The following is a 26,545-nucleotide window of genomic DNA, read 5'->3' as shown; positions in this document are numbered from 1 at the left end:
CTTCTGCAAGAGCACCCTGTGTTTTTACCCAGTGAGCCATCTTTCAGCCCCTCTTTTAGGTTTTTAGGTTTTTTTTTTTGTTTTTTGTTTTTAATACTGTAACTATTTAAAGAAAACATGGTACATTGTCTAGACTTTGTGATATAGAGATGAGCTATTCAATGTGTGTTATGTGTACATAGTATGCCACAGTACACAGAAAGGGCTGGGAAATGGAGCTGTACTGATGAGCAGTTGCTTCCTGTAAGTCAGTATTAGCTTGAAGTAAATTGTGGTTGATGTGTTAAATTGTACCTACAGCTTCTAAGAAGTGTAGGTTTGGGAGAGCTAAAGTGGTAAAGAAAACATTTTCTTGACTTGGCTTCTCCCATCTTTATCCTGCTTATTTTGTTAGTTATTGGGGAAGTGCCTTAGTCTCTGTTCTATTGCTGTGAGACACACCTCAGTCAAGGCAACTCTCACAAAGGGAAGCATTTAACGGGGGGCTTGATTCCGGTTTCAGAGTTCATTGTCATTATGGTGGGAACATGGCTTGGTGTCACGCAGCGGGGCACGGTACTGGAGCACAGCGTTGCATCCTGATCTACGGACCACAGAAAAGCCTGAGCCTGGGGTGGGTTTGAAACTTCAGAGCCCACCCCCAGTGACACCCTTCCTCTGACAAGGCCACACTTTCTAATCCTTTCCAAATAGTCACTCCCTGGTGACTGAGCATTCAAATAATATGAGCCTATGGGGAAATTTGAATTTTTATTCAAACTACCACAACAGGCAGGTTTTAGTTTCAGTACCCAGTGTCTCACTCTGCACACTCACTGTATTAGTGCAAAGGTTTGGTATTGCATGTGAAGGTACAAGCATGGACATAATCTGTACTTGTTCATGAGTTAAGTGTTTGGATATTTTAAAAATCAGTTTATTGAGCTTCTTGAGAACAGGGAAGAGTGTGTGTGTGTGTGTGTGTGTGTGTGTGTGTGTGTGTATTCAGTGTATAATGTTTAGCAACTTGTAAATACCTACTTCTAAATTAATAAAATCAGGATATATAATTATTTGATCCTATAAAAGTAACAGAAAAAGACATCCTGAATTGTGTTTATTACTTACTTTTTTCCTCTTTATGTTATAGGTACATCAAGAGAGTGTACACATGATTGAAGTCACAAGTAGTCTGATTAATGAAACTCTAGCAAACCACCCAGAGTGGGCAAAGTAAGCACACTGTTGGGAACCCAGGATGCACATGGGTGACCTGGTTTCAGCATCTGTTTGTATGGACCAGTGTTCACTGATAACGCTACATTAGAAGAGAAGAATACGGTTTGCCAAAGCTTTGATAGCTGGAATACTGTGGTGAGGAAGTACTTCAGATTAGAGACAGTTTCTGGTACTGCTGTGACGGTCAGATTGACCTAACACTCAGACACCCACTCTTGCCTCAGACTTCCAAGTACTGAGAATTCAGGCATGTCCCAAAATTACCTTGTAATTTATTGACATATTTTGTTACTCTTTTCTCCTTATGAAAGAACATTTTTCCAGATATTTTAACTTTTGTGGCTATTGACAGCAATCAATTTTCTTTATATCATCTTGTATGTACACAGTCCATGAAGCTGCTAAGAACTGAGGCTGTTAATAGTGTTCTGACTCATTTCATGGGCCAGCTTAGTAGCATGTATCATATTTGAGCCTCAGAAAAATAAAAACCTGGGTATTGTTGCCTTGGCCTTTCAGCATGATTAGATAATTGAAACCAGACCTACTAAATTTGTGAAGTTTGACATTTGGTATATGTTAATGACAGTTTTTGTTAAGTGTTTGTTTTTCTTTTTAATCCAGCTAGCTCCCAAATAATTAAGACTGGAGCATTATATTTACTTATTAAGCTATAAGGGCACAACTGAACAGTATTACTCTGCTTTAATCCTCTAAGCTACTCTGGCTATCCCCTAGCCAGAATCCCCATGTCTCCTGGTTTCTCTTCCCATGGCTATTTCCCCCTCTCCCCTCTCTCTGCTCCACCCCACCCCTCATCCCTCCCTGTGAGAAAGTTCAGCCCTATTCTTTCCCCTGCTCAGTCATTGGCTGATCAGCTAGCTTTATTGACTGATCAGGGAATAATGGGGAGCAATGTTTACACAACATTGAGAGAGAAGAGGCTTAAAATAAGGACTGAAACCAAGATATGGGCACACACAAATTGGCATTTGAATAATACAAGGATAATCTTTACACAGGGCATAATAGCATTGTATCTATAGGTGTATAACACTGATGTACAGTCTCGGGGATATACAAAGTGTTTCTGGGTTTTGGAAAGTATTAAGTATGTGAAAAAAGGCTTCTTGGTTGAAGTAGGGGAGACTTCTTTTTTTTTGTTGTTTTGTTTTGTTTTGTTTTGTTTTGTTTTTTTCGAGACAGGGTTTCTCTATATAGCCCTGGCTGTCCTGGAACTCACTTGGTAGACCAGGCTGGCCTCGAACTCAGAAATCCGCCTGCCTCTGCCTCCCAAGTGCTGGGATTAAAGGCCTGCGCCACCAGGCCCGGCTAGGGGAGACTTCTTACTGTAGAACAAATGAAACTTGAAAGCTACAGTTTTTAGTATGTCTGGACCTTTGTGAAGAGACTCCACATGAAGACATGGGTAGATGGAAGATTGAAAATAATTTGCTTATCCTTTTAAATCCTGGATTCTTTGGTTCTGCATTTCAGTAGGTCTATGTTTCAGTAGGTCTATGGATCTCGGACATCTTCAGGGTCTCTTAGGGTACACATTTGTCTTTCAGTAGGTCTGGAACTGGGCTCAAGCATTTTCTTTTCTTTTCTTTTTTTTTTTTTTTTTCTTTTTTTTTGGTTTTTCAAGACAGGCTTTCTCTNTATAGCCCTGGCTGTCCTGGAACTCACTTTGTAGACCAGGCTGGCCTCGAACTCAGAAATCCGCCTGCCTCTGCCTCCAAAGTGCTGGGATTAAAGGCGTGCGCCACCAATGCCCAGCTGCATTTTCATTTCTTAGCAGGCTCCCAGGAAGGTTGGGAGCTGGTTGTCCATGACCCATACTTGAGAATCTTGTTGGATATTGAGTGTGTCAGTGCTCCGGAATCATGTCCTCTCTGCTGACTAGGCAGGTGAGCTAGCACATGTGTGACCAGAGAAACAGGAGAGGATGGAAAAGAGGTTCTCAGGGAGAGCTAGAGTGCAGAGCCTCTGAGTCAAGGTCAGGATCTTCAGGCCTGCCATCAGATGTTCTCTGAGTTAGTGATCCGTCAATAATTTATTGTTGGTAGCTTTAGTTCAAAGCTTTGTTAGAAGAACATACTGAAAATGTACTCTTTCCATTTTCTCTTCTGTCAGTTGGCTTCCTGAGGCTCAGGTGGTCCAAAGAGCTCTTAATTCGGCAGCAAACAATGTGTATCAGTATGGACGGGAATGGATAACTCATAAGGTAAGAAATGAGCTTTTCTTGTGCCTTTCTCTGCAGGATTTTCACAGGAGCAACTTCTTCCTTTGATAGAAGATATGCAGATATTCTGTTTTTGAAATACATTTAAATCTATATATAGGCAAGTGCCATAAAGTGGAACAAACTCTCAGGATATGACACTGAACAGTGCCAGTACACTGAATACTCTAGAAAGGTTGACTGCTTAACTTTCTTTCTGAGTTATTTGTGTATTAGGATAGAATGATCACAGAACTTAACTGGTCAAATAAGACTTTGTGGAGGAAAAGAAGTTGCACAAACACATCGAGTCCTGTATCTGCTGCTCACTGTGCCTGGCAGTTTCCAGGTCATTTAACAGCCCAAGCTTCCTGTTGCACTGTGAGGTGTTTATCACTTCCAGGTGAGAAAACAGGATTAGCAGGCTCAGCAGATCCAGATGGCCATGTAATGAATTTGCCTCACACTGGTGACTTAACTTTAAATCCTTGTTTCTTTCTGATGTAGCTTTCTACCTCTATGTCTGGCTGGAACTAGAGTAAGTGCTTTAGGGTGGTGCTTGAGAATAACCCTAGGAGGACTGGCAGACCAAGGAAGAGTGTAGTTTTAAACAGTTACTTGTGGAGTGAAGATCCAGAGGCATGAGTGTGCTCGTGCTTGAGATGAACTTGACTAAAGGGGTGGAGCCTTGTGAAGGGAGAGAGGGAGCGGGAAGACACACTTTCTCTGGACTTGTCTGTCTCCCTCTCCTAATATTGCCCAGAGCATATAGTTAATTTTCAGCCTTAATATGATTAAGTAGTTAGGGTCATACAAGGATTGACAAGATTGAAGGCTCTGAAATGTGTACCTCCAAAATTGTACAAGCAATTAAGTTCTTTTTTTAAAATTCAAAAACAGGGTGTTGGAGAGGTAGCTTGAGAGTGGTAAGCATGGCCTGCTCATGCTGGGGACTGGGGAGGTTCCCAGCCCTGCACACCAGCTTACGGCCTTCCTGTAACTCTAGTTTCAGAGGATTTAACACCTCCTTCTGTCCTCTGCAAGCATCAAACACTCATAAAATAAAACAAATCTTCAAAAATAATAAAATTGCCAGGCAGTGGTGGCCTTTAATCCCAGAACTTGGGAGGCAGAGGAAAGTGAATCTGAGTTTGAGGCCAGCCTGGTCTACAGAGAGAGTTCCAGGGTAGGCAGGGCTACACAGAGAAACCCTGTTTCAAAAAACAAACATAAAAAATTAACACCCCAAATTATGAAAAAGAGATCATTAAGAGTTGAGAGGTTTGTCTGTCAGGTTTATTATGTCTATCCAAGACACTTGATCAATTGGCACATGATGATATTGGAAAAAAATTGAACAAGCAAGAGATAAATATGTGTTTATAGATCTTTGAACTGTCGTGGGAGGAAGAGTCAGCTTCTGCAAAGAGCTCACAGCTTTCTCTAAATGTGTTATTTTAATAAAGCCATAGCATTTTATTCTGATTTATTTATTGGAGAAATTTTTATTCTGACATTCTTGCCTTTTAGGTAAGAAGATAAAAGGATTTTTGGTGAATACTACATCTTAGATTAAAAAATAAATTTCAGACTACTTACAGAAAATAAATAACTATGTAGCCTCTTGTTCAAAAGCCTAAAAAATGAGGACATTGGGGTCAAAATTATAAAATATTTTTGGTTCTGACTTAGAAGACGGACAGGTAGTATGTATTAGCCATCACTTGTTCATTAGCTGGTATATAGATCAGCCTGATGTGGTAAGTTTATTTCAAGTGTGAAGTGTGTATGAATGGTGTATGATTGCATGACTATGTGTTCTTTCTTTCTTTCTTTCTTTCTTTCTTTCTTTCTTTCTTTCTTTCTTTCTTTCTTTCTTTCTTTCTTTCTTTCTTTCTTTCTTTCTTTCTTTCTTTCTTTCTTTCTTTCTTTCTTTCTTTTTTTCCGAGACAGGGTTTCTCTGTTATAGTCCTGGCTGTCCTGGAACTCACTTTGTAGACCAGGCTGGCCTCGAACTCAGAAATCTGCCTGCTCTGCATCCCGAGTGCTGGGATTAAAGGCNTGCGCCACCACGCCCGGCTCTATGTGTGCTTTCTTGTGTAAAGGGGATAGAGGGTAGAGATGTGTGTGGATGGGTGGGTAGGCAGGTGGATGTGTAGAGGTCATAAAACAGCTTTTGAGTGTTTTTGCCTTTAAGGTAGGAAGTTTGAAGAAATACCGATAAATGTCACAACATTTTTTTAACTTTAAAAAATACAATGGTAAGTTTAAAAAAAAAAAAAAAAAAAAAAAAAGCAATGATTGTCTGGCGATGTGGCTCAGTCATGTGGCTCAGTAGGTGAAGCACTTGCTGTCCAAGCCTGGTCACCTGAGTTTGAGCCCCAGAACCCACATGATGGGAGAAGGAAACCAACTCCAAAACTTGTCGTCTGACATTCACATGTGTGCATGGCACTCCTCTCAGTGTACACAGTAGTAATAGTAATAAAGGGCCAGCCATAAGATAAAATACGTGCGCGCTAAACAGAGAGAAGAGTGATGGCTTCCAGAGACTGAGGGAATGAGTATGTACTAATGGGTGATGCCAATTAATTGTAGTGGTTAAATGACTATAACTATATATACAACTGTTGGCTTATCTACTAAAATGGGTGACTTGTAAGGTATGAATGCAGTAGTTAAAAACACATTGATACTACATGTGTGGCCCCAGTGAGCTTTACATCTTCAGTAGCTTAGAGTCATGAAGTGGTTTACAAGCGCTAATGCTTGAAGGCCTTGGAAAGAAGCCTGGCCTAGGCAGAAGCCTTCCAAGGCTCTGAGTGGCAGTGAGGACTTGTGGCTAAAGGACAAGGAGAGCTAGTGTGAGGACAGTGGCAGCAGCAGAGATTGGCTCAGTGAGGCAGGGGACTTTGACAGTCCTCAGGCCTCGGGAGTCTGCTGAGAGTGGTGCGAAGCACCTCAGATGCTATCCAGTCGTCTTGTGTCTTGCAGTGTATGTTGTAACACAGCAGGATGGTGTTCTGGGTTGCTGACTGATGTTCTGTTGGGTTGACAGCACCCTGGGTTGTAGTGAGTTTTACAACATGTTTTACAGTTATGCAATATTATTTTTAACCATGGTGTTCTTTTTAGAGCCATTCATTGTTCTACTGGGAGTCAGAGTTCAAAGCAAGATGCCAGTGTAAGGTAGTGCTTCATTGCACTCTTGGCCACTCTGGGTAATGCCTCTTTGAGGCTGACTAACCACCTTAGGCCTGTTCTGGTTGGGGGAATCTCAGAAGTTGTGGAGAATTGGTGTAGGAGGCCTGTGACTATCTGAGAGCCATGTGCTCAGAGACAGAAGTAACTAAGGGGAATGTGAGTATTTGCGCTCAGCACTACTGTGAGGTCACGTAGGCTATACCCGAGAGAGCATTAGAGGACTTCTCATTTTGTTAGACAGTCTCATTATATAGTGTAGCCTGGCCTGAACTCAATCCTCCTGCCTCAGCCTCCCTAATGCTAGGCTTGCTGGGATAGACTTCCATTCCCTATGTTAACCAGTTCAGTACTGGTTCTGCACACTTAGCAGGGACCATAGATACTTCTTTTGGCTGGATGTGGTGGTGTTCGCCTTTAATCCCAGCACTAGGGAGGCAGAGGCAGGTGGATTTCTGAGTTCAAGGACAGCCAGGGCTAAACAGAGAAACCCTGTCTCGAAGGAAAAAAAAACCAAACTAGTGCCTTTTGAGGTACTGGTCTGAGCTTAGGGTATCTGAGCTCCATTGACTTAGATCTGCAGCCTACAAAGCCACTTTCTTTTCCCTCTTGGGTGGTTACAAAGATCACACAATGTAGGTAAAAGCAAAGTTGTAAAATGCTTTTCAGAGATAGGTGGCTTTTATATTTATTATGAATAATTTGTGTCTAGCTTATGAGCAAACCACTTTCATAAGATGTTTGTACCAGATATGGGAGCTAACTGGTTCAGGTATTTATAAGGCCAACATCATGTGGGCAAAGAAGTCCCTAAATGCATATTGTAAACCAGTTTGGAGAATTAGCATTTCATCATTAAAGGAATGAAGAACAAATAACAGTTTCCACTTAAAGCCTGCTAAATTATCATTCAGGCTTTCAGTTAGTTCATAATGCCTTGGGGAGAGTGGTGTCCTGTACAGTACTCCAAAGCAGTATTTACACAACTCCTTAGAGCGTTGTTGGCTAGTGCACAGCACTCCATTACTTGCCTTGACAACTCTTCATTTTACACTGGTGATGTGAATCGTGAACCATATGTGAAGATGCTGAAAAAAGAGACTGTTTATCCTCCTGTGAGTAGTGACTAAGTATGGTGAATTTAATAAATGAACAAGACACCATTGAATGTAAGATGGTGACAAACACTAGAGATAGAAATCCTTATGATTCAACAAACACAGATTTTATACTTCATCTCTGTAAATGGATAGGAAGTTATAGAAAAATGTGAAAAATGGAAGCAGTTATTTTAAGAAAATGGAACTACAAACCAATGCTTGTCTTTTAAAATTATTTTGAGACTAAGGAGATGGTTCAGTTTGTAAAGTATTTGGCAGTTTGTCATACAAGCCTGAAGAGCTGCATTTGCTCCCCAGCGCCTATGTAAATGAAGCCCAACCCACACCTTTAACCCCAGGACAGGCAGAAGCAGGTGGGTCTCTGTGAATTGGAGACCATCCTGGACTACAAATGAGAAAGATTTTGTCTCAAAAAAAAATGAACAAAAGAAAAGGCCAATGTGGTTGTGTTACAATCCCAGTGCTGAGAAATAGGGGCAGTAGCATCTCTGGCTGCTGACCAGCCAGTCTAGTTGAATCTGGTGAGCTCAAGGTTAACTTAAACTCCCTGTCGCAAAAAGTGAAGTGGAAAATGACGGAGGGAGACACCTGGTGTCCACCATTGGTTTTGACACTCACTTGTGCATATGTACGCCCCATACATTTACACATACAAAAATCAAAATCTCTAAATCCTTTTTTTTTTTTTTGTCCTGTGCTAGGGATTGAGCAAGGACCTGCATGCACATGCTAGGCAAGTGATCTCCTCCTGAGCTCTTTCCTCTGAGCTTTCCAAATGTCTCTAATAAGGAAATAGGATGAGATGCTATAGTGAGTCTAAGTTGTGCCTGCTGTGTCAGGTTCCCAGAAGTCTGTCCTGCCAGTCCTGCCTGTCTCAGCAGACTCAGGGATAGATTTGTGCTTGTATGTAAGGCCCTACATTTTACTTAAGAGTCTTATGGCAACCCTTAATAGGAGTAATGCAAGACTTAGGCTCTAGACTTGCTTGGAAAAGGCTTTCCATTGGACGGATAAGCTCAAATAGGTCATTAAGTGTGTTTGCATTTGTATTGTTCTCTTGTACCCTTCCACCCAGGAAGAGAAGTGGGAGGGAGGATGAGAGCGAAGATGGGGGAATTTACTGGAACATGGAGGCATTTAAAAACAAAACAAAGACCCAGCACGTATTGATCATATTTAAATTACTTAAAATATTAATCAGATTGTACCTGTATTTTATTTCTAGCTTCACAAAATTCTAGGAGATAAGGTGAACAATACGGCTGTGATTGAAAAGCAAGTTCTAGAACTGTGGGACAGACTGTATCACTCTTGGTTTGTTAAGGTAAGTTCTTTTAGATTAAGTGTCCGTAGTAACTAGTAACACCATTGTGCTTTACAGGTGATTGCGTCTATAGGACTTTGTTAGCTTTGGAGTTTAACTTCCCACTCCAGCAGCGAGAACTTAAGCCTTTGTCAGTGTCGGCCATTGGTGGTTAGTTTCTTTGGCAAACCCGGTAATCTCTGAGGTATCCTATTTCATCATTTGCTCATAGTGTAGTATCTTCCTCTGCAGTAGCTGTGTGCAGATACAGAAGCCACGTCTGTTTGCTCATGGTGATGGGGATTGAGCCTGGCATCGTATGTGTTAATAAGCACAAGGTCTGTCACTGAGCTGTTACACTCCAAGCTTCTACAAGCCACATAGGTGGTATTTTTCTAGTAGCTGCATTAAATAACTAAACATAGACAAGAATATTAAATAACTAAAAATGGATGAGATTAACTTTAATAATATATTTCATTTAATTCAGTGTTTCCACTGTCATTTCAGTATATACCTTATAAAATAAATTCAGTATACAACTAAGTCTTTGAGCTCTATCGAGTGTGTTTTGCACCAGCAGCACAGCTCAGATTTAGTGTGAACCATATTTTAAATGTTCAGTAGCCACTTACGGTTAGTGGCTATTGTTTGGAACTGGTGGATTCTAGACATTGAAAACCTTTCTGTTTGAGGAGACAGAAATAGATCTAAACTTCAGAGACTTTCCCTTCCAGACGGCTTTTTCTGTTGCTTATACTTACATACTCTTGGTTTAGAGTTTATGGTAGAACAAGCATGGCTTCCACTCTAGCAGATTCTGCTGAGCCAGTTCTTAGGCCATGTTTGGTGAGCTGCTGAGACCACATTATATGAACGGTGGGTGTAGAGCTGCTGGGTTTTCCCAGGTTAACTTGAAGAGAGGAAGAACATGCCAGAGGAGGGTGGCAAGTTTGAGTTTCTTGCTTAGTGACATGTTTTACCTGGTGTGGTCTTTCCCTGAGATGAGGGAATTATAATGACGTCCATGGATAAGACTTGAGAGTTAAAGCTAACAGTGGTATGTGAGCTAAAGTATTTCATTCTATCTGAGGGGCTACACAGTTAGAAAGGTCTCGTTAGTTTTTTGTGCTTACTCTAGATCTTCTTAACGTGTAGCCTTTCTTGTCATTCACCCTGTTTGAGCCCCATTTTTTTTGTTGGAGAGCCAGAGACTTGAAGACAGATGTGTACATGGGAAAATTTGGTGTTCTTCTCTCCCTCTCACATGCAGCAAACTATAGAGCATCTGCGCTCAGGGAAGAAAGGAAGGGCACACAAAATGTTAACTTGCCTCTGAATTTTAACCTCATTTTGTCTGTTCATTTCCCTTTCAAATTCAGTGCTTCCTGCCCATGTAAATTTTTTCCAGACAGACAGATAGACAAATTAGATCCCACACCCCTTCTTGTCTCTGTGCTAGTCTCTTCTCTTTCTGCTCTTACATTATTACATAGTATATATAATTAAGACTGGAGAAAGAGGCAAAGGTAGGAAATCAAGAGAAGGTAGGGGGCACTGAAGGAAGTGAAGGTTTACATGCACCCTCTGGGCGCTGTGAGTTCCTGATTAGGAGAGAAGCAATTGTGTCACCCTAGACACAGTACCTGGATGTGAATGCAGAAATTCTGGACTACTAGTCTTTAGGTGGAACTCTAACTTAATATCTTAAATTTATAAGGATTTTCGTAGGTGAGTACTTACTGAATTATTATAAACAGGTGTAGAACAAAAGAGACGTGTTAAAGTGGGAGTTTCACATGTCACTGGCCTTGTCCCATAGAACGTGACACACTCTGGAAGGCACAAAGGGCACAAGATGCATGTGAGTCGACAGAACAGCTGGCTGGGAGATATTTTGGACTGGCAAGATATTGCCTCTTTCGTTCATGAGAACATCGAGACTTTTCTTTCGGTAAGATGTAGTGGTTATTGTTGGTTGAATTAAACTCGGAATTGAGAACAGAAAGAATCCCAGCTTTTCCTACTTCAGTGTCTTCAGCTACCCTGTTTTCAGTGCCATGGAATGCATAGGCTTTGATTAAACAGAAAGCTGTCCAGAGGCTGAGTCTTGAGGTCTGGCTCCCCTGGTGTTTTCCAGATGGGGTAAGAACACCCAAGAAACGCTAAAACACATGAACAAGCCTGTGGGCTCAGGGTCACCAGAGTGCCCTAAGCTGGACATTACAGACAGACCAGGTTTTCTGGTTGGTAAAGCCCTTGATATGTGGAAATAGGGGTGGAGATCACTAGAGGAATAAGTGTAAAGGCTGCACCAGCTTGGCTTCCCACTGACTCCGTCTGCCTTGCATCTTTCCTGCCCCATTTTTGAACCTTAATCACCACCTTCATTCCCCAGAGCCACTTCGCCAGGTGTCTTGGCATGTGACTTCACAGAGAAGATTTTTCTTGTGAACAAACATGTGACTCTCATCAAATTAACAAATTTAGAAGTACTCACAGTACTAAGGTCTAAGGAATTCAGGCTGAGTGGAGTGATCCAGGAGCATAGCTGGACGGCGCCTGTGTGAGACTTGGGACTAGCTCTCTGCTGCTAGACAGCCTTCTCTGGTGTTTACCTCTGGATTGCCAAAGTGATGTTTATCATGCTCTTTCTTGTTTTGCCATTTTAGATATTATCTTTTGGCTTCCAAATATGGAAGATGAAGGTAAAGATGTGACTTTGTTCCAGCCTTTGGTGCTCTCTGACACTCTTGGGTTTCTCACCTCCCCCTCAGCTCAGCCACTTCCCTGCACTCCACGCTTTGCCTCTCAGCTGAGGTGCTGCCACAATCTGAAGTGAAATCTGAAAAGTGATGTCTTTCATTTTCTGTGTTCTAATTAACAGCTTACTTAATTAATAGGGACTCACTCTGTTTCCCAGGCTGTCTGTGAACTCGTGGCTTCAAGCAATCCTCCTGCCTCAGTCTCCAAGCACCTTTTATTACAGCCACTAGACAGTGTGCCCAACTATTTGTTTTGATAATCCCTTCCCTCTGCTTTCACTAGCCCAGTGGTTCTCAAGGATTTTAATGTGCATGTTTCAATCTAGTCAATAAAAAATTTTCATGAGACCATGAACACACTTTAATGTGTTAAAAATACTTTTTTCTGGGGCTCAGGAAATGGCTTAGTTGAAAAAGTCTGCTGTACAATCATGAGGACCTGAATTCAGACTCTCTCCACCTGTGTAAAAGTCAGAGGTGGTGGCATACACCTGTAACCCCAGTGCTGAGAGGGGTGGGGTGGGATGCAGAGGCAGGCAGCATCTGGCCCTGCTGGACAGTCTGTCTGATAGATGCGCTCCAGGTGCAGTAAGAAGCCTTGTCTTAAAAGATGATGTAGAGTGTGAATGAGGAAGACCTCTGATGTCGACCTCTGTCCTCCATTCTCATGCATGCACAGACATATGTGATCTACACATGAATGTCCACACACAAGTTCCTAATTTATATCATGCTAGATGTTTTGTAAATATTTTCTAATTTAACCCTCCTCATTCAAGTTCCTTAGAGAACCAATAAAATTGTTCTTGTTTTAGTAACAGACTCAGTGTATTAAAGCAGTAAACACTCAGTTTTCTTTTTTGGTTGTTTGAGGAATGGGGTTCTTACAGAGCATGTATTATCTTTGAGAACATGTTTCATCCTTGGGAGAGCTCTGGATCTCTTTGTTTCACACTTTCTCTCTTTGTTTCTTTTCTTTGCCTTATTTGTCTCTTGTTGTGAGTTTTGAGGCATAGTCGTCTCTGTAGGCCTGGCTGGCCTCAGTTCACAGAGATGCACCTGCCTGTGCCTCCGAGCACAGGCTCCAGGGTTTGCTGCACACAGGGTTTGCTTTGGTCTCCTCTGATGTTTTGGCAGGTTCCCCAGCTCTCCCCAGGGTGCTTCAGAAGACACGGAGCTCCCCTACACTCAGATCCCTCACCCACCCTTACTTGCTGCTTGAGTATAGTTTACCTTATTTAGTATTGATGTTCAGTCTTTCTGAATAATTTTAAGATTTATTTTTATTGTCCTTATGAGTGTTTTCCCTGCATGCATGTATGCAGTGCCTACAGTGGCCAGAAGAGGGCATCAGAACCTTTGGAACTGTAGTTAACAGATGGTTATGAGCCACTATGTGGCTGCTGTGAACGGAATCTGGGTCCTGTGTAAGAGCAGCCAAATGCTCTTACCCGCTGAGCCATTTCTCCAGGTCCCTGACTAGATTTTAAGTTCTTTATTACTACTTTAGAATTGAGCCTGGTGTTAGATTGTCAACTAAACTAATACAAAGAGGCACATTATAGCTTCTCTTTATTATTTTTGTACTTTAAAGAAGAGTGGTAGAGCTGAAGTGGCATACTGAGACCTCCTTGTGCAGTTCATTTCCTATAAGGCTAGGGCAGGAAAATGAACCAAAAAGGGTCGGTGGCTCTAGGCTCCTAGTCTGACAGGAAGGTAACCCCATCTTTGTAGGAAAGAGTTGTGTTCATATTTTGACCCCTGCATCCTTGCAGTGATCTGTTTTTGTGCTTCTTGGGTTTCGTAGAGTGACGCTCAGAGGGAGGTTGGATGGTGGTGGACTCGGGTGGGAAGCAGCGAAGCAGGAGGATGCTGAGGCCGCTTGTTCCTTCTGACTGCCCTGCCCTCTGCTTGTGAGTCTCCTCTGGGCTTACATTTCATGGCTGGGGACTGTTTGAGGCATCTTTTTGGTTATGTTGCCACTACTTGAATACATTAATGCTAGCCTGGCTCGTGTTTGCCATTTTTGAGTTAGGATGCAGTTTTACCTCTACAAATTGGTTGCATTTTTGAGTTTTGTGGGCTTTCTTACTGATCCCGCCTTTGCTGATCCCTCGTTTCTAAGCCTGCTGATTAAACTAAAACTACTTTGATGATTGAGTGAACATTCCAGCACTGTCCTCTGTGTTGTCTCTAGTTGATCTCTTTTCAAGTAAAAAGGGTTACTTGGTTGTTGTTGGAGACTCCCAGTCTACAATTGCTGTATTCTGGTAATTTCTTAAGAGTTTCAGGAGGGTGTTTTTTATTTGTGTGACTCAGAAACTATGTAAATTTTTTGATTAAAAATTCCAGAGTGACTGGGGCCCCAAAAGTATGCTTGCCAAATTACAAATACAGACATTGTCTCTTAGAATCGGTGTCTTTGTTCATTCATTCTTTATCCCACAAGGTCAAACAGTTAATCGTGCATATTTTTGTAGGCATAGTGAAGCATTTTCAAGATTTTTTTGTAAGGAGTTTTTGTAAATGAAACCCGCCTGTTGAATTTTCATATAAAGCCTAAGCTGAGGCTTGCAAGACATTCTGAAGGCAATACAGTGTCCCTTATAAATGGTGCATTTGAGGTGGAAAAGAATGGCCAACCCTTGCATAGACTGCATGTGACTAGACCAGAGCTACTGTCTTAGAAAGGCCCCACAGAGAACTGCAGATGTCAGGGTTCCGGTTGTAGCTGCAGCAACCCTTTGTGACTGAGCTCATGTGTCTGTAAAGCTACCCACGTTGCTGCCCTCACAGCCCTGTTCCTGGGAGCATTCAGTAGCTGGGGCAGAACTCATCCTCCTGATCCTTTTGCTTCGTGCTTCATTAGGAGGAAGTACCCTCTTGGGAAGAACAGACATTATAAGGGGTCTTAGTTGATGAAGGCACAAGAAGTGAAAATGGACCTGAGAAGACATTGACATCTCCCTTTGCTCAGAGTGTTTTACTGACAGTGTGCACAACCATTTTGATAACTACTTCTCTTGAATTTGTAGGTGATAGGCCAACTGAGTGATCTTAGTCTGTCCCCGGAAAGGCTCTGTCATTGATCCTTGCCTCTTCATTATTTTCATTGTGATTTCAAGACTTTGGAATAATACATTGTATTTATAGTTGAATCAGAGTTAGAGATGGTAAGGGTAGAGGATAGTTAGCTAATCTAATGAGTGACCTACACTTATAGCCCTCCAAAATAAATAGATCCACAGAGAGATCACATATTCTTCTGTAGACATATATTCTGTTTTTATAGTTAAAATTCATAGAATATATAAACATCCTGTGTTTTAGAAACAGCATAATAGAAGCTGGGAATGGTTGTGCATACCTTTAATCCCAGCATTAGGGAGGCAGAGGCAAGTAGATCTCTGTAAGTTCAAGGCCAGCCAGGTCTATAAAGGGAGTTCCAAGGTAGCCAGAGCTGCTACACAGAGAAACTCAGTTTTGAGAAACCAAACTAACCAAATAAAACCAGCGTAATACAGTGAAATGTCTATGATAGTTGCTGTACTATTTTAAATGTTATTTGGAGTGGAGTCATTATAATAACTACTTAGCCATTTTCTTTACTATTGAACATAGATGTTTCTGGATGTTTTTTCTGCTTATAAAGTAGGCAACAGTTTTTATGTTTTCCACTATGGCTGGTAAGACAGTGCCCTACAAGCACACTATGTGGCTATAGCTGCCCCCTTTATGAGGATTAGTGTTGACCCCAGTTGTCCCTCTCCATCAGATCCTGGAGTCTCTGTGGATTGTTATGAGCCGGAACGTGAGCCTGCTGTTCACCACAGTCACCACCCTGCTGACCATCCTCTTCTACAGTGGCACTGCTCTTCTCAACTTTGTGCTGTCTCTGGTAGGTACAGTTAGAGAGCACACATTGTATTCCCTTATATATTACAGCATTTCCTGGGCTCTGTTTTTGAGCATGTATAGCTTTTATAGGTTCATAAATGTGATTTTTAGGAAATCCTGTCCTTTGTTTTGCAGATAATTTTCCTGACCACACTGTTTTATCTGTTAAGTTCCAGTGATGAGTACTACAAGCCAGTGAAGTGGGTGATCAGCCTGACACCACTCTCTCAGCCAGGCCCTTCCTCTAACATTATCGGCCAGTCTGTGGAGGAGGCTATCAGGTAGGGACAAGGATGTGCTGTTCTTACTAGCTTCCTGTGGCATCCCAGTTATCTTCCTTGTATTCATAGAAACATTCAGTGTGGAAGTAGCGAAGGATACCGGTGTTTTCAAGACCTTTACCTTACTTTAAGAAGGTCCTAGGAGCAGAGCACATGCTTTGAGGAAAAGTTCCCAGGAGTTTGCCACTCTATTCTGTAGCTGTGATTTACAAAGACATGATATGCGTTCACAGATTGGCTTTAGTCAGGTTTCCATCACCTTGGCATTTGCTCAGGAGAACACCCCCTCCTCCCACATTGTCTTTACCTCCTTAAGGCCCTTCTCTGATTTCAGGACCCTCCTGTTTTGTCCCTCTTGTTATGTTCAAGCTGTCCTCTGCAGGGATAAGATACGGGAAATACAGTGGAAATATAGTGTTACTGGAAGTACAATGTTTAGTTATCTCCAAGTCTGTTCATTGTATCTGGTCAAAATTTTCCATGCAGCAAGCCTCTCGAGTTCATGTATTGCAAGCTCAGTTTCTTGGCTCCTCTTTTTCTCTTTCTGGAAGGGTTTGGCTGTTTGCAGCCTAGACCCCATAGCGCCTTCCTTGTCGTATGACTCATTGCCAAGTAAGAGATGCTATAGTCTTACTTTTGTGGATTCCTAGCTATTCAGAGTAAATGGTTGTGGCACCCATTATACCGTCTATTAGGAGTAGACAGACAGTTATGTGACTCAGTCACATTGAGAAATGATCAATGGCATCGAGTGGTTAGCTAAGCAGACTTAAAGCCAGTTACGCGGTGGAGTCTTGGGCATTGCTAGTTCCATATACTTCTAAAGAGTATCATTGTTTGGAACTAGTCATCCAGACACCTTGAACTGACGCGATAGTTGTTGTCTGTATGCGTGTGTGAAATGCCCTCAGCTTTTCTCCCCATTCCTGCTCAGGAAGCTTGGGGAAGGTCTTTATTAATGATGAAAATTGCAGCAATAGGTTATCTTTTGTTTATCTGCTTTTTAAAAAGTCTTTTGTAATCATTATTCCCCTAAAAGGAAAAGGAAAAGAAAAGAAAACAGACAAAACCCCTCTCTTCCCAGTAGCATAAAAATAGCCTTTGAGAGGCTGGCAGCAACCCTCCGTCAGTCTGGCTGAGGCCAGGCTGTGGGGACAACAGGTGCATGGTCCGGGAAGATCCTTTAAAGGCCAGCTGTGCTCCAGCTTTCCAGCAGAGCCCTTCTCATAGACGCTTCAACTTCTGTGGTTACAGTTCTGGTGTGTACCTACTGTGCTTCCTACAGGAAGCAACTTTCTGACTGACATCAAGGTGCTTTTATGCAAGATACTTCTGCACCCAACCTAGCCCAGTATCCCCTACTCTCCCTTCACCCCAACCCCCCCCCCCCCCCCGGTCTCTGGAGACTGAATCTTACTTTGCTACCCAGGCTGGCTTTGAACTGGATATCTCCTATCTCTCTGTGTTTGATGAATACTGGGGTTACTAGGATTACAAATGCATACTACCATGCTAGGTGTTATCATTTAATATTAATAATAATTTACTATTGGCACTGTAGTCTGTTGGATCTGAAAGCTGATGAGTGGGTTTGGATGGCCATGGTCCACTGACTGGCCATGGTCCACTGTGACTGGCTTTTCCACTCTGCAGACCTGTGCGCTGTTCCTTTACAGACTTATAATGAATACTTCCTATGTTTGAGTTGTGAAGGGCTCCTTTCAGGAGTCTTCAGGAGGAAAGCGGCAGTGCACTGTGTCTAAGAGCTAAGTAAGAATTTTCATCCTCTGCCCCAAAGGCGTTGCAGGGGTGGCTGCTGTGTCACATGTGTGTCAGGAGGTGGCAGAGAGAAAAGAGGCTATGTCTACACTCAGTGTTCTGACCTGTGAACATCTGAATGATTAGTAGCCCAACAGTCCCTGAAAAAAGTAAGCCTGAGATGACTACCAGTCTGGTGCCAGAGTGAGCCAAGACAGACAGCCACTTGGGTAGGCTGGGAGAGGAGTGCGTCTCAGATGAGATGAACCCCAGTCTTGTACCACGCTGGCCTGGGGGTACAGACCATGCTTGAGATGACCCCTGCCTGGTGCCATAATGCACGAGCGGGGCCTAGCACTTCTGAGACCACTCCTGAGATGACCCCAGACACTCAGCGCTACTAAAAGGAGCAAGTGACTGGTTGAGAAATAGAAGAGAAAGAGAAATAAGGATGTGGTCACAATGAAGAGAGGCAGAACTGGACACTTACGGGCAATGAGGAGGAACCTCGTGTGAATAGCCAGTGATGCCACCTGAGACCATGGTTGGGTCCTGGCCTGTGCTGCCACTGGAGGCCACATCTGGGAGGGATGTTGCCACCAAAACCCAGGCAGACATCCCTGGTCTAGGCTGCTAACTGTGGCCTTGTTGATGTCCGAGGGCTATGCTCGGCCCCTCTCTTCACCTGGGCATTGTGGGAGTACTGGCTCTAGAGGTATGAGTGCAGGATCCCTGACCCTAGCCAGCTGCAGTACTCAGCAGAGCAGCAGGTGAGTTGGGCCTAAGGATGTGTGCATGGAACAGCTGGCCCTACCACTCATCTCCCTGTGGTTGCTTGGATGAGGGAAAGATACCCTCTTCCCCCATCCTTCCTTACCACCTACAGCAAGTGGGAGTCCTGGACCTGGGGTCATAGAGCAGAAGAGCTGGCCCTGTCCTTCACCAGCAGCAGCACTCAGAAGAGCAGCCTCTGCACCTCACTTGGGCAGCACAGCAGAGCTGAACAGGGTTGCTGGGGTTATGGGTGTGAGAGCATGAGAGCCAGCCCTGCCTCTTGCCTGCTAGATGGTGGTGTTGAGGAGGGAGAGATACCCTACTTCCCCTCCCTCATTTTTGGCAGATGGGAAAGCTGGCCCTGGGATTCTGAGAGTGGGAGAACTGGCCATGTCCCTCACTGGATGCAACGCTTGGGAGAGCAGACCCTGCACCTCACCTGGGCAGCAGGGTAGAGCAGGACCTGGGTGTGGGGCTGCAGAGCATGGGAGCCAGTGGGCTGATCAGGTCAGAGACCTCTCAGGCCCAGATCCAGGGCTTTGAATTGGCCCACTCCAACATCTACCCCATCAGTGAACTGCTAGAGTGTACAGAGGGGCACTGCAGATCCAAAGCCTATCTCCGTGACACTGGGCAACCACAGGGTATCTGAGAGGAGCCCCAGTGAGGATCCAGTGTTGATAGAGTAGCAGAAGCCAGAGGACTTGTACCAGACCAGTGAGTCATTGTAATGAACATGTGCAGGCAAAGAAGTGTGGACAAAAGGATGCACTGTGGGACACACCGTGGCACACTACAGCTTCCACAGCAACTCTGTTGTAGGGAAAGTTGCAAGGGTAGAGGGGAGGGTCTGGGGGTGTTGGGAGATGAGTGGGATTGGGGTGCATGATGTGAAATTCACAAAGAACCAATAAAAAAATTTAAAAAAAGAATTTTCACCCTGTAGGATTATGTTCAAGTAGAAATATTCTTTGTGGATGAACATTAATAGAAGAATAGACAATTACAAAAATTGTAGTTCATTCTCTTTAAGTGCTCAGTGACACCAGTTTTATAAATAAGTCATCAGTATATGATCAAATGAAAAATCATGAAGTTTGATTTCATATGATACTTTAGTTAGGCACAAGTGAGACTGGGAGTTAGTTGCATGGTATACAGAAGTGTGTGTCCTAAAGATTTGCCTCTGAACTGTGGGTTTCCTTTGTGATTACTGTGCGTGGCCTTGAAATTTTGAACCTTATTTTAATTTTAAGTTCATGTTATTCTAAATGGAGTGCATTTGTCATTGAGTTTTCATTTCATCTCAGGATTTTGAGCTAGTGGCATGCATCCTGGATCCCCAGCATTGTCCTCCCTTAGAGCATGCAGCCTCCTGAATGCACACGTCGCACCCTTCTCCCCGAGGCTCCCTCTGCTTGCTCTGGTGGAGATATTGCACATTACTAAGTTGCATGTTGTCACGGCCTCAATGCAATTTAGTGTGTGTGATATTTTCACATGAGTGCATGCACACGGGTCTGGCTCTTGCTTGCTGGGATTATAGCTTTTCCATGCTGGAGGGCAGAACTGGTGCTGAGTTACATGTGAGAATGTATGCTTTGTAAGATTTGATTCAGAGAATGGGCATGTTCTACTTCTTCCCCCCAATTTCTGAAGAAAATAAAAGTGTTTTAGGTATTTTTTAAAAGTTAGGGTTACTTCTTAAGTAAATTAATGTTTTCAGTTTCAAATTTGAATTGTCGACTGAACAAAATTCTTATCGATTTAAAGGTGTAAGTAATACTTGTTTAAAGTAAAATGTACAGTAACAAATATAAAGATCTCTGTCTCTTTCTGTCTGTCTCTCTGTCTTTCCCTCCCTCACCCCCCCCCCCTCTGTTCGTTTGAGAGATGGTTTCTCTGTGTAGCTCTGGCTATCCTTGTCCTTGAACTCCCTCTGTAGAAAAGGCTATAAATGCTTTTTTTTTTAAAGATTTATTTATTTATTATATGTAAGTACACTGTAGCTGTCTTCAGACACTCCAGAAGAGGGCGTCAGATCTCGTTACGGATGGTTATGAGCCACCATGTGGTTTCTGGGATTTGAACTCCAGACCTTCAGAAGAGCAGTCGGGTGCTCTTACCCACTGAGCCATCTCACCAGCCCTTTTTTTTTTTTTTTTTTTGGTTTTTCGAGACAGGGTTTCTCTGTATAACCCTGGCTGTCCTGGAACTCACTCTGTAGACCAGGCTGGCCTCGAACTCAGAAATCTGCCTGCCTCTGTCTCCCGAGTGCTGGGATTAAAGGCCTGCACCACCAGGCCCTATTTTTAATATACATTTAAGTAGTAAAGTAATACAGCAGCTGAATTTCTTTATCCTAGTTAGCTCCCAATAATAACACAGAGACACCAAGAATTATTTTTAAACTTCACCTCAATATCTGGGCAGTCTATCTTTTTTTGGGGGCAGTCTATCTTAATCCTTCCCCTAAGCTAATCTGGCTTCCGCCAGCCAAGAATCACAGTAATACTTGAAATTATGCTTCCCATGTTTCTGTTGAACTCTCAAGAACTTTCTTCCTTCTCTGAATACACCCACTACCGTGTGTGTGTGTGTGTGTGTGTGTGTGTGTGTGTGTGTGTGTCCTCCCCCTCCCCCTTCCCGCCCCCCACCTTCCCTTGGCTAGCAGAAATTCTACCCTATTCTGTCTTATGCCCAGCCATTGGATGATCAGCATTTACTTACAAGGAAGAGAATAGTTTGAATATGCTTGGCCCAGGGAGTACCTCTATTAGGAGGTGTGGTCTTGTTGGAGTAGGTATGGCCTTGTTGAAGGAAGTGCATCTGTGGAGGTGGGCTCTGAGACCCTCCTAGCCACATGGGACACAATCTTCTCCTGTTTGCCTTTGGAATAAGACCTAGAACTCCTCCACTCCTCCAGCGCCTTGCGTGCTTGGACATTGCCATGCTTCCTACCATGATGATAATGGTCTGAACCTATAAGTCAGCCCCAGTTAAATATTTTCCTTTATAAGAGTTTCCTATATAAGTTGGTCATGGTCTCTCTTCACAGCAATGCAAACCCTAAGATACAAAGACAATCTTTACATATTACACAAAGCCATACCTATACCAGGCTGACCTTGAGCTCACAGAGACCTACCTGTCTCTGTTTCCCAAGTGCTGGGGACAGGCGTGCGCCACCAGCGTAAAATTATTAAAAAAAAAAAGAAGAAGTGTTTTTGAGCTGCATGTAGTGGCACATGCCTATAATCCTAGCATTTGGGAGCCTGAGGCAGGAGGATTGCTGTAAGTTCTAGGCCAGTTTGAACTACATAGAGAGTTTAAGGTTGGTTTGAGCTATCTATCAAGACCACACCCCTGTGCCCCCCCCCAAAAAAAGTGGGATATTTGAGATGTCCTAGCATTGCAATAGAGAGAATTTCTTATGCATACTTTGGGAAATTAACTAGAGTAAAAATGCCTTTTAGCTGAGTGGTTAGAGGTTAGTGTAATATACTTGAATGTTTATTTTTATTACATTTAAAGGAAAATAGCCTTTAAAAACGTTGTCTTATATGTAGCTTTTCTTTGTGATTAAGGTGAACCGGATGAACCAGGAGAGGGGTAAAGGATATGTGATGTAAGGGAGGTTAGGTATACAAGCAATGCTAGAAGACCCTGGACATTTGCCTCCAGACTGTTGTTCTAGGGTAGATACTGCAATAAAGCAAGACAGAGGGTGTTTTTGATTTCCCTCCTACCTCTAAAGTGTATGTTTAACCTGTAGTTTATGAAGTATGCAATAACATTGCCTCTTTAATATAATTATATATATACAAATTAAAATATTTTGCTAGAAATACATTAAAGATCATCTGAGTTGTTGGAAAAAGGAGTCTGATAGACTGCCTACATTCAGGATTGACTTAAACCTCAATTTGTTGAAACTAGAATTTCTGCACAGTATATGAATTTGAAGGAACAGTGGTACACCTGTGATCAAGGGAGCTGGCACCATCCCTAGTCAGAATGGTACACAATCTCTCTCTCTCTCTGTGTTGATGGTAGCCGTTGTCTCCTGGGGAGAGGATAGTCTGGTGCTCATCCTCTTTGGTCATTAGAGAGGAAGGGTGGAAGTAATATACAGAAGTGTGAGGTGGGTGGGGTTGGGTTTTGAACTAGACTCATTTTCTGTTTCTTTTCTTCCTGAGACGTGTGCTTGTCTGGCTTGTGGCACTGCGTCCTCCAAGTGCACAGCCTTTCTGAGCTGCGACTGTCCTCCTCATTCTATAGCGTGCATCTGGGTTCATCCAAGCAGGCTGAGGGATTGAAGGTGTCTTGTTTCTTCTTCAGTTTAGAGACATGGTTGTGTGAGTGAGGCTTGAAGCACACACACTCTTTTAGGGCCACTCACTACAGATATTCTTAGGATTATCAGGGGAAAATGTGCAGAGGAAAGACAACCCCAGTTCAGGGTAGAAAGAAAGGCTGTGCTCATCCCATTAGTGGTCTGTTTTGGGGCAAGCTGGTGTTTGAGTCATCTTTGGGGAGCCTCAGTTGAGTTACTTTATTGTGGTGTCCTTAGTGCCATCTTACTTTTACTATGAAAAACTTGTAAATAAGGTGAGGCTGACGCAAGCCACCTTTCCACACTAGATAAATTCCTCATCCTAGTAGTTTATGTGCTTATTCTTCCTCCCTCCCCAGCTTCCATGTCCAGTGGTCTCTGAGGAGGCTGCACTCTGATTTTCTCCTAATGTAGAAGGGATTCCATGCCCTCCTTGGCTGATATGGTGGTGTCCTCGGGTCTCCTCGAATAGTCAGCTTCCCCTTCCCTTCCATGCTTGCCCTTGGAGGGTGTCCTGCCCCCTCCTCTAATTGTGCTACTGCCCCTTAAGCCTACTAAGTCTTGCCTCTTATCTTTCCCAGGCCAGACCTTCTCTCTCTGTTTATCTATGTTTCCCTATCATTTGTTTTCCTTAGACTTTTCAGTTGTTTTGGTTCCTGTTGGGTATCTCCTCTCCTTTCTAATATATTTAAACCTGGGTCCGTGTTGAGAGAGTAACATGACGCATTCTTGAGTGACACCATTGGTAAAGGTGGCAAAGGTTTTGCAGATGGGGAGGTATTCATGTGTCAAGTACTGTTACATTTGACTACAGATCTAGTATGTGCTCTGGGAGCTTCCCTCCTGGGAATCTTTGCAGAAAGCCCGTGTGTGCTTCTGTATACCGTGTCACTTTGCTGCCACGGTCCTCTCTTTTTAGTGACAGCTTCACCTTCTTGTGACTGTCTGCCCCTACATAGCCCTGGGTGCTGTGGTTCCTGGGGTTACTTGGGGCCTTTGCTGCACAGGGCTGCCTTAATCTCTTTTAACAGAGAAGTGCCATACGTAGCAAGATGTATTTTCCTGCCTGCTTTTACTCTGCAGTCAATAACCATGCATCTCCCCAGGTGACTTGCATTTTTTGATACCAAAAGTTACTTTGTAGTCTTGGTTGCATAAAGAAATGCATGAAAATCTTGTTAAAAGGAAAAATTGACAGAGTATAAGTTAGATTATTCCTCACTCTTCTCTGGCCCATCCCTTTCCCTTCTGTTTCCTTTCCTGCATTCTCTCCCCCTTTCCCCTCTTATTCCTCTTTTCCTTCTGTGCTTGGGCTTGAACCCAGGACTTGGCATTGCTACTAAACATTGCTCTACCTCTGAGCTATACTCTCCACCTCACTTGTTCTTTTTAAGTGTGGGCTGGTTGCAGGCTGGGTTTCTTAGAACTTAATTCTTTCTTTAGACGTAGAGAATATGATTCTTACCCAGAAAATACCTACTTTAGAAGTGGAAGCCGGGCGTGGTGGCGCGCGCCTTTAATCCCAGCACTCGGGAGGCAGAGGCAGGCNGATTTCTGAGTTCGAGGCCAGCCTGGTCTACAAAGTGAGTCCCAGGACAGCCAGGGCTATACAGAGAAACCCTGTCTCGAAAAACAAACAAACAAACAAACAAACAAACAAACAAAAAGAAGTGGAAAGTTGGGGCCTAGCTCAGTTAAGAGCTTGTATAACGCACAAGGCCCTGAGTATGATTCCCTCCCACCCCAGCCCCCACTCAGAGAGAGAGAATCTGTGGGTAAGTTCAATGATACGCTTCTTTAGGATGTTTTGAGTTATTGTCTCACAGAGAGGAGTGTAATTTGCAGCTTAGTATATGGGCTTTAGTATTTTAATAACATAAGTAGCATTCTCAGAGAAATGAGGCCTGTTGCCAGATTTGGAATAAAGTGACTGGAAACCCAGAGGTGATGATTTTTCTGAACATATTATGATGCTGGGGTTATTTACCTTTTCTTTTCTGTCTGGGTTTTCTAGGGGGGTGTTCGATGCTTCCCTCAAAATGGCTGGCTTCTATGGATTGTACACCTGGCTGACTCACACTATATTTGGCATCAATATTGTCTTCATACCATCAGGTAACAACCATATACAGAACTTCCTGGCTATTTAAGGAAAGTTAGAGCTTATATTAGAGCTGCCTTCTTCCTCAGAATAAGGTCTCTAGATCAGCAATGTGCTTGTATTTTGCTGTAGCCTTAGTATCTGGAACCACACCCATAACATAGTCATTTGCAGGTGTTTGTTGAATGAGTAAATGTTGTAATACTTTTATAACACTGGGCACATAGTTGGTACTCAACAAATTCATTGAACTAATTGGCAAGGAGTGAGCAGTTTGTCGCCTGATAGCTTTGTCCCATGAGGGATGCCATCCCACGGGCAGGATGAGTGTGTCTGAGCGGGTTTAAGCACCTGGGCCTATTGTGATCTCTATGATACAGCACCTTCTTCTACAAGCAGCACACGGGCTGGTGACGAGCTTGTGGGTTTTCCTTGTTGGTTCAGAACCTCCGTCCACTTTTTCAGTTTTTGTCACTGTTTTATCTCTAAATATCCCCCTCCTTCCATACTCTCTGCTGTCAGCTTCCATTCTCCCTCCTTCTTTGTGTTCCACATTCAAGCTTGCTTTTTCCCACTCAGCTGTAGTAAGTAGCCACCCTCTGAGTGTCTTGTACAGTGTAAGTAGCCCACACTCTGATTGTCTTGTTACCTGTAAATAGCCCATCCTCTGATTTTCTTGTTCCTGTAAATAGCCTACCTTCTGACTATCTTGTACCCTGTAAGTAGCTCACCCTCTGAATCTCTTGTACCCCGAGGCCATACAAGCTATTGTATAATCATGTTAAGGCAGGCAGGAAAGGTATGTATAAATGAAAGCCAGTTTTTCAAGGTCACCCGAATGGTTAATGGTTGGACCAGAACAAGAATCCACTTCTGGGTGGCTCTTAGTCTGAAGGGAGCGAAAGAGGAGAGCTTGGTCTGCTTTGGGACAGGTGAACTTGAAGTCTTTCTACTTACAGGATTTTTTGTTTGTTTATATATAGTATGCTTAATTTTTTAGTGGCAAGGTAAAGAATAAGAATTCAACCCAAAGGGAGAACAAGAGTGGGTGGACACCCTCATAGAAGCAGGGAGAGGGAGGATGGGATGGGGGTTTCTGGAGGGGAGACTGGGAAATGGTATAACAATTGAAATGTAAATAAATAAAATATCCATTTTTTTTTAATTCAACCCAAGATGTAGATTGACTTGTGAGTAGGACATTTTGTTGAATGTTCTACAGTTATATTTCTGGGACTAGATTTTATTTCCCAAAGGGTAATAGGACTTAACACTTAAAATCTAACATAAACTAGGGATTGGAGAGATGGCTCAGCATTTAAGAGCAATGGGTGCTCTTTGAGAGGACCTGGGTGTTCAAGTCCCAACACTCATATAGCAGCTCACAACTGTCTGTAACTCCAGTTTCAGTGGATCTGACACCCTTACACATATACAACAACAATGCACTAAATGGATAAATAAATATTTAAAAGAAAAAGAACACAAACACATAAGCTAGACACAATAGAAAAGTTTTAGTAGCAACTTTTAACTTAAAAAGCTCAAACAGGCTCTACCAGTCCT

At 43.0% G+C, this 26,545-nt stretch overlaps 1 protein-coding gene and 1 non-coding gene across 4 annotated transcripts in view; both read left to right on the top strand.

Annotated features, from left to right (window-relative positions):
* Tmem245 (transmembrane protein 245) overlaps positions 1 to 26,545 on the top strand; it is a 71,218-nt gene that overhangs the window by 32,017 nt on the left and 12,656 nt on the right. For 2 of the 3 annotated variants that reach the window (XM_029539841.1, XM_021200619.2), the window contains 7 exons: positions 1,130 to 1,212; positions 3,355 to 3,445; positions 8,990 to 9,088; positions 10,890 to 11,021; positions 15,608 to 15,730; positions 15,865 to 16,010; positions 24,893 to 24,993. In XM_029539841.1, the coding sequence (XP_029395701.1) occupies positions 1,130 to 1,212; positions 3,355 to 3,445; positions 8,990 to 9,088; positions 10,890 to 11,021; positions 15,608 to 15,730; positions 15,865 to 16,010; positions 24,893 to 24,993 (775 nt within the window). Of the gene's footprint in view, positions 1 to 1,129; positions 1,213 to 3,354; positions 3,446 to 8,989; positions 9,089 to 10,889; positions 11,022 to 11,739; positions 11,776 to 15,607; positions 15,731 to 15,864; positions 16,011 to 24,892; positions 24,994 to 26,545 lie in introns of all 3 variants that reach the window. The other variant, XM_021200620.2, reaches the window with a different exon arrangement.
* Positions 17,797 to 17,927, top strand: LOC115064316. Its single transcript, XR_003844155.1, has one exon. It is a non-coding gene; the product is annotated as a small nucleolar RNA SNORA17 (small nucleolar RNA).

This window comes from Mus pahari, chromosome 6, assembly GCF_900095145.1.
Source record: "Mus pahari chromosome 6, PAHARI_EIJ_v1.1, whole genome shotgun sequence".
NCBI classification, from domain to species: domain Eukaryota; kingdom Metazoa; phylum Chordata; class Mammalia; order Rodentia; family Muridae; genus Mus; species Mus pahari.
This window is presented reverse-complemented; position numbering and strand designations above follow the sequence as displayed.